Source organism: Micromesistius poutassou, assembly GCF_964030765.1.
Source record: "Micromesistius poutassou genome assembly, chromosome: 1".
Lineage (NCBI taxonomy): Eukaryota > Metazoa > Chordata > Actinopteri > Gadiformes > Gadidae > Micromesistius > Micromesistius poutassou.
The window spans coordinates 12,198,389-12,205,888 of NC_140271.1; the positions used below are offsets into that span (position 1 = coordinate 12,198,389).

General features: G+C 46.3%; 2 protein-coding genes across 2 annotated transcripts in view; one reads left to right on the forward strand and one right to left on the reverse strand.

The window, feature by feature from the left end:
- The window catches only part of gas7a (growth arrest-specific 7a), a gene marked incomplete at both ends in the record, with an annotated part of 23,658 nt that overhangs the window by 7,801 nt on the left and 8,357 nt on the right, over positions 1 to 7,500 (reverse strand). Inside the window, 2 exons of the mRNA XM_084463411.1 lie at positions 943 to 1,017; positions 1,307 to 1,422. Of these exons, the coding sequence (XP_084319537.1) occupies positions 943 to 1,017; positions 1,307 to 1,422 (191 nt within the window). The remainder of the gene's footprint in view (positions 1 to 942; positions 1,018 to 1,306; positions 1,423 to 7,500) is intronic.
- The window catches only part of LOC311408279 (uncharacterized protein), a 5,846-nt gene continuing 819 nt past the window's right edge, over positions 2,474 to 7,500 (forward strand). Inside the window, exons 1-7 of the mRNA XM_084488861.1 lie at positions 2,474 to 2,590; positions 3,403 to 3,612; positions 3,704 to 3,814; positions 3,927 to 4,712; positions 5,198 to 5,334; positions 5,899 to 6,008; positions 7,339 to 7,500. The exon at positions 7,339 to 7,500 is cut by the window's right edge and continues 819 nt beyond it. Of these exons, the coding sequence (XP_084344987.1) occupies positions 3,525 to 3,612; positions 3,704 to 3,814; positions 3,927 to 4,712; positions 5,198 to 5,334; positions 5,899 to 6,008; positions 7,339 to 7,483 (1,377 nt within the window). The 5' untranslated portion in view covers positions 2,474 to 2,590; positions 3,403 to 3,524 and the 3' untranslated portion in view covers positions 7,484 to 7,500. The remainder of the gene's footprint in view (positions 2,591 to 3,402; positions 3,613 to 3,703; positions 3,815 to 3,926; positions 4,713 to 5,197; positions 5,335 to 5,898; positions 6,009 to 7,338) is intronic.

Sequence of the window (7,500 nt, forward strand, 5' to 3'; positions counted from 1 at the left end):
GTTCATTAGCTGTGTAATAGAGATGCGCAGTTGGTGGTTGCAGCCGCGGACTCCGTGGCTAAACCGCGGCTCGGGCGGATGACGTGAAAAAACAAAAATAAATTAAATTCGGGCGGGTGGCGGTTTTACCGATCAAAATATATATACATATACATTGTAATATTGTTATATATTGTTATTGTTATTGTTATATATTGTTACCTACATCCGAAAAAACAAGCACACTTTGAAATAGTCAAATTTTCATCAGGCAGTAATTTGGCCTAGTTGCGTGTATGCATGCTGCTTTGTTTATTGTCGGAGATGTCTGCGCAGGCGAAGGTAGTACGTGAAAAGCTCAAAAAGGGAGAACTATAAACCAGCCAGTCATTGTAGCCTACCACTCATGGAATAAGGAATTTAAAAGAGATTATGGAGTGATTTGACTCAGAAGTGACATTGGTCAATGGCAGCGCGAGATGTTCACAACAAGTTAAACTTCTAGCTCAAGAAAGAAGGTAAGAAAAATAGTCTGAAAACTTTGATTTGCAAGGCAAACAACAGTTTTGGGGTTGCTAATTATGTACCATTAAAAATGTGAACTTGCATGTTGCACTGTTGTGCGGCTGACTTGCAGCGAATATCGGAATTAATAGGCTCGAGTCGGCGTTTCTTTAATATCGAGGCTTGCTTTATAGCCTCGCGTCAGCAGCACCGTGCGTCGCCTATAGACCTAAAAACAACAGGCGGATGGCGGGCGGGTGCGGTTTTGAAAATTGGTCAAAAACGTTGGTGCGGATGGATGGCGGACGGATGATGCATTTTGTGATGTGGTTGCGGATGAAATAATAGCCCATCCGCGCATCTCTACTGTGTTATGGCTCATGCCTCTCTGTTTACTCTTTGATGGGAGAGTCCACCACTGCTCAGGATGTCCTATCCCACAGGCAAACAATCACTCACCCTTCCTCCTGGGCGGCCAGCGGACTCAGGGAGAGTTTGGAGAGGTTCTTGGCGTACTCCTCTTCGATCTTTATCCTGAGGAGGAGGAGGAGGCGGAGGTGGAGGAGGAGGAGGAGGAGGAGGAGGAGGAGAAGATGAGGAGGAGAAGGAGGAGGAGAAGGAGGAGGAGGAGGCAGAAGATAAGGAGGAGAAGGAGGAGGAGAAGTCGAAGTAGGAGGAAGAGAAGGAGGAGGAGGAGGAGAAGGAGGAGGGATGAAAGATGTGAGGCCGGTGGTTACTGAGAGGAACCAGTCGCTGTACTGTTAGCATAGCGAGAACAGGAAACACAGCTTGTTTTAGGGCGGGCATTGCCGTGCTGCCGTACCTCTCGTGGACGAACTCGGACATCTCCTTCTGCATCTGCTTGCCCTTCAGCTGCTTCTGCAGCAGGATCTCAAAGCCTGGCGTGCATGCTCCACCCTGGGGGTCCTTCTTGTCGGCCTGGCGGGGGATGGGTGGGGGAGGGGGGTGTATGTGTGGTGGGCGGGGCGGGGGAGGGGGGTTTGAGGGAGGGGGGGGAGGGGTGTAGATGGAGGAATCATCAGCCAAATGCAAAAACAACGACGTCATCGAATTCGACAACAATAAACAAATAGGGGGCAGGATGGAGTCGTTGGGGTAACCAGGGAGGTCGACTCCCAGTGGAAAGGCACTGGGTTCCATCCTCACTTTAATCTAATGCCCTATGACCCCTAACTGATCCTTAAGGGCCTGGATGCTTACTGTATGTGTATGTGTGTGTGTGTGTGTGTGTGTGTGTGTGTGTGTGTGTGTGTGTGTGTGTGTGTGTGTGTGTGTGTGGAGGAGGAGAGTGTGGGGTGCTGGAGTGTTAAGTCACACAGAGCGGTCAGAAAGGACCACGTCATAACGTTTCAAAGACAGGTTTTGTCCTGCTAAAATACGGATGCATTTAGTAATTTGTTGTTATGGTTTTTCATCGAAATACAAAATCACAAAATGGTCAGAGATAACATTCACATTTAGGGCTTTTATCCAAAGCAACTGTTCATACAAACATTCACACACCGACAGCGGTGTCAGCCATGCAAGGCAACAGCCAGCTCGTCGAGAGCTGTTAGGGTGAGATGTCTTGCTCGGGGACACCTCGACACATTAGGAGGAGCCTCTAGCCCCTGAGCGGGTTTAATTTATCAATGCATTGTTGGTCATTCTTTGGAAATGTGGCCATTTGAGATTGCAGCTGTGCCCGCACGCTTGTTCTAAGCATTTTTTTCTATGGTTATGACTTTGTTCTTCCACAACATTACTCCAGCCATTAATAACATAAATAAAGTCTATACAGCCAAAATATAGCAGCAACACACCAGAGAGCATGACAAGCCTCCTCAGCAAAGAGACGGTCACCATTTGACACACAAAGAGAGCATATTGAGGACATGTCGACCCAGCACAATCACTCGGCTTCCTGAATGTTTGCCTCTTCACTTTACTTTCAGGAAGTGTAACTGTGGAAGACGAATAAGTAAGAGGTGTTGTAATCACACACTGTCACAACTTTTTGTGTGATTATCAGAGGGGGGATCCTAAAGGTACAATTGACTTCTCAGAACTTCTCAGAACTTCTCAGGACCACAGAACACCACAACGGGTATGTTTAGTTTTGTTACGTTTCATGATAAAAATGATAGCTTACAATCATGCCTGTAGGGCATAGCTTACAATCATGCCCCTATGAGGACACCGAGCTAAAGATGTAGCTAGAAATAAAATTGGAAACTAAACACAACTTTATTAAGAATAAGCGGTTAAGCACTTGGGGTTCTCGCTGTAAGAACCCTGTTGTCTTGGGTAGCAGAGTCCCACTCCTCCTGACAGTTGCATATACATTTTAAGATGTGTGATTGTTAAATAAGCAGAAAAGCATCACTTAGACTGCCAATACAATATATCATTAAGACTGATTGTAATTGGTCCGGCATTTGTATTTGAATATAATAATATTAATATTAATATATTAAGAATATGAATTGATGGGTTAGTTAACTAAGCTAACATTTTGTGGTGTCATTCCCTTTGTGCAAACTAGGATTTTTGTTTGCACTCAATTTGCTGAAAAAAATGTACCTATGTAGATGTACTTATTGAACTGCAGTTTTGCATAGCAAGCAGGAAACTATTTTGAAATTGGGAAACGCATCGTCAGCTTTTCAGAATTCTTCCCATCTCAACTTCTTCATATTTCTTTGCCCACACTGCAGTGAATATCATTTCATAAAAGCTGTTTCCTCACACTCTGACTGTTCTCGTTCATCCTTCCATGCAACGCCAGATATATATAACAATATTAGTACTATGATACACATCTAGTGTGAGATTTATCCTGGAGAAAAGTCACGAGGGATTGTTCCAGCATAGAACCAGCTTGCTTTTATGTATGATTTTCTATTTATTTATATACAGGTAGGTGAAATCAAAGTGGAACAAAAAAAACAGATCTAGTGTCGACACAGTGTTGGCATAATCCAGACACCACCGGGCAGAACCAGACCTGTTCTTGTTCAGACGTTTTAAACCACACCGAGATGCGTGCCAGCAAGAGCGACCACACGGTGTCCAGCATGGAGATCGAGGACAGTACCAACGGCTACGCACCTCTCATGGAAGAGAGAAGTAAGTTACCTCATGATTCAGTTCACCATTTTCACCCAAAAGTGACACACTTTTTAACATATTCCCCTTTTTTGGCTTTACCGTTATTCAGTGTCCAATGCGTTTTCTGGGGTACGGCAGCGGCCTGTGAGGGTGGCGGCAGCGTGTCTCGCTGTTCTGTGTTTTCTGCTTCTGCTCGCTGTCATCGGCCAGGCAGTCCACAGTGAGTACAACGACATATTCCCGTCTCCAACAACCCAACACATTCATATCAGCCAACGGACGTTTGACCTAATTCTGGCACCTTCATTTCTTCTTCTGTTTGACGTCGGCAGGCCGCAACATCGCGAAGGACGACGAGCGGAATCAAAAAACGCTCTTGACCGTGCAGGAGAAACTCCAACAGACTGTCGGCGACGCAGCCCTGCAGAAGAAAGAGCTGGCGGCCAGCCAGGCCCAATTGCAGGAGGAGCGCGACTACCTCACCAGCCAGAAGAACCAGCTGCAGACCAACAATGACATCCTACAACGAGAAGCAGAAACCTTGAGAACCGGTCAGAGTAAGCAACAGGCCGACACTGCCACCCTCACCAAGGAGAGAGACCAGCTGAAGGCCAGTGAGAGCAAACTGCAGAGCAGCAACGCAGACTTGACCAAAGCCAACGACTTCCTGCAGAAGAGCTACGAAGCCCTGACTCAGAAGATGAACGGGATTCTGAAGACGAATGCTAAGCTGGAGGGACAGCGGGACGAGCTGCAGGACCAGAACGCCCTGCTGCACCACGACTCGGAGCAGCTGAGGTTCAACTTCACCACGCTGCTCAACATGGTAACGCACCTCAAGTTCAGCCAGGACATCTCGACCCTGGAGAAGGAGAAGATGAGGAGCAGCCATGACATCGTTCTGGAGCAGCGGGACCAGCTGAACACCAGCCTCCTGGTGCTGGAGGCCACGTCCAGGCAGATGCAGGACGGCTACACGATGGTGATGAGGGAACGGGACGAGCTGGAGGCGGCCAAGGCAAACCTGAGTGCCGCCAGGGACCTGCTGGTGGCTCAGAACCAGAACCTGACCGCCGAGAGAGACCTGCTGCTGGCCCAGCGGAGGAACTCAACCGCCGGTAAGGATGTGGATGTGGAAGGAGGTTTGTCAGGATCCTAAGGGATCAGGATGGTCTAGCGGTGAGGGCGTTACAGACTCCCTGCCCTAAGGTTCTGGGTTTGGATCCCTTGAGCAAGAAGTCTTAGCTCTGCTCATTAATGGAAGCTATCTGAATTCCTGTGAGTATGTAAGTTGCTTTGCCACCATAGGTGATCCTCCTGGTTGAATCTTTACTAATTGACATTGATGGACAGTCTCCTTCTCAGATTGGATAAAGCCTATAACAAAAAAAATACATTTACGTCAAGCTTTGTTAGACACACGTTTCTGAAAACTACACCAGCGTTGGTATGCTAGAGAAAAATCGGACTTAAATTGTCTTTACAATGCTCATAAAGCCAAACAAAATCACTGCTTTGGGTGTGGTCCTCCATCGATCTGTTTGCAGGATGTTCCCGGAGAATGGATGGATGTAAAACGTGATGTGATGTGTTGTTTAACCAGGGTGTCCTGCCGGCTGGCTGACGCACGAGCAGAACTGCTACTTCGCCTCATCCTTAGAGAAGAACTGGGAGGACAGCCGAGCACAGTGTGTTCAGCAAGGCGCCGACCTGATCATGGTCAGGAACTCAGCGGAAATGGTGCGCATGAAGGATTCGCCTGTGTTGATCCATGTTGTGGTATTGGATCAGTTCTGATCACTGTTTAGCACCCATATGGCAAATTTGGTGTTTTGTGACTCGAATGTTTGCCAATGAATATTTTTTATTATATTGCTATATTATTATATATACATTAATACCACAACGGCAGTTGAACAATATAAATCTGACCTGGAAGAGTGTCCTTTGACAAAAATCATTACTCATTAGGAATCACTTTAATTATATTTGTGTGTATGAGTGTGTTAACACATGTGTGTGAGTGTGTGTGTGTGTGTGTGTGTGTGTGTGTGTGTTTGTGTGTAGGTGTGTGTTTACATACGTGTGTGTGTGTGTGTGTGTGTGTGTGTGTGTGTGTGTGTGTGTGTGTGTGTGTGTGTGTGTTTACGTGTGTGTGTGTGTGTGTGTGTGTGTGTGTGTGTGTGTGTGTATGCTTGGTGCGACAGTATACATTACGTACACACATTTGTATTTCCATTCTCAAAACCGTTCTGACCACAACCTCCTGGTGTGTTTTGCACCTCGTGTTCCGAACCACCACAGAGTTACCTGAACAGCCTAGTGGAGAACGGAGGAGAGGTCTGGATAGGCCTGACCGATGACGACAAAGAAGGCCAGTGGATGTGGGTGGACGGGACCCGGATGACAACATCGTAAGGGGCCCCACCTCAAACCTACCACAGGGGTGTCGGCGATGGTTTTAAAACATGTATTACATTTACATTTAGGACATTAGAGTAGATGCTTTTATCCAAAACCACTTACAATATGTACATTAGTCAGAAGAAGGATCTAAAATGTGTATGTCGGTACAATAGGGATGTTCATGGAAGCAAAGTGCCAAGCACTAATAATTGGTAGGTTAACCCATTCTGTATATTGATGTTATTCCAAGGGGGATCAAACCCCCCCTGACTCCGCCTTTAAAGAATGCTTTTAGAAAATGCTTTCAGTGTTCGTTCTGGGTCTTCAGGGCTCCACTGCAAACGTCCCTTCGGTTCAGTTTCAGGACATGTGCATTTAAGCAGTTGACCAGCTGACCCTATCAGCCGTCCTAAATGTAACGCCCTATCAGACGTTACATTTACCTTTACATTTAGGGCATTCGGCAGACGCTTTTATCCAAAGCGACTTACAATAAGTACATTTGTCAGAAGAAAGAGTAACAGTATACCACTCTCGATACAGTAAGGATGTTCATAGAACCAAGTGCCAAGCACTTACAATCGCTAGGTTAACCCATTCCCCGTATACAACAAAGACAGCTAGGATAAGATGCTACACAATGCAAAGTAAAAAAAAATGTCAGCACAAGTACATCCAACACACAATAAGTGTGTACATTAGGCATATGTAATGCATGCAATAGCATGTGTTTTACCTCACACAAAGTTACACCACGTGGCTGAACATGTAAAGCAAAAACCAGGAGCGCAATTGAGCACATCTCAGTGTAGAGTGAATCGATAGTTGCCAACAGCGCATCATGAACTGTCTCTTTTAGAGTGGCTGTCCTATTAATCCATAGCTTTTAAAGCGAGACACATGACTCTTCGATTCAAATTATGGGCATGCTTTGTTCAAATGATGCCTGGTTTCCACTGCTGCCAGCTGCTTGACACGTCATGTAGCCTCACTGCTAGCGCAACCTCTCTAAAAAGGAGGTCACATCACATCCATCCATTGTGTATCGGCAGTAATGGCTTATTTGCGGCTACATTTAAGGCATTTACCTCCATTCAGCCCCGTGCATTAGACACTGTCTAGCACTGTCCCCCTGGTGCTCAATCAAGCGTTGAACTATTTTCCCTGTTGAATTACGGCCAACGGCAGCGGCATAGATCTCTGTCTAAAACAGCTCTGGTTCAAACCAGAGAAGGCCCTCTAAAGCATGCCAATGTGGCAGCCATGTTGGGGTTTGGTCCTCCTGTTGTTGTGACTCTTATAGTGGAGATCTCTTCCTGTTTCTTTCTATGGCTTCAGGTTTTGGGCTAAAGGTCAGCCTAACCAACATTTGGCGATAGATCAAGACTGTGTGGAATTCTGGTCGAGTTCCTCGACGGATGGCAGTTGGAATGATGAGGCATGTAGTACAAAGGCAAAGTGGGTGTGTAAAAAGGGAATGTGAAAACATGTGAGTGAGTT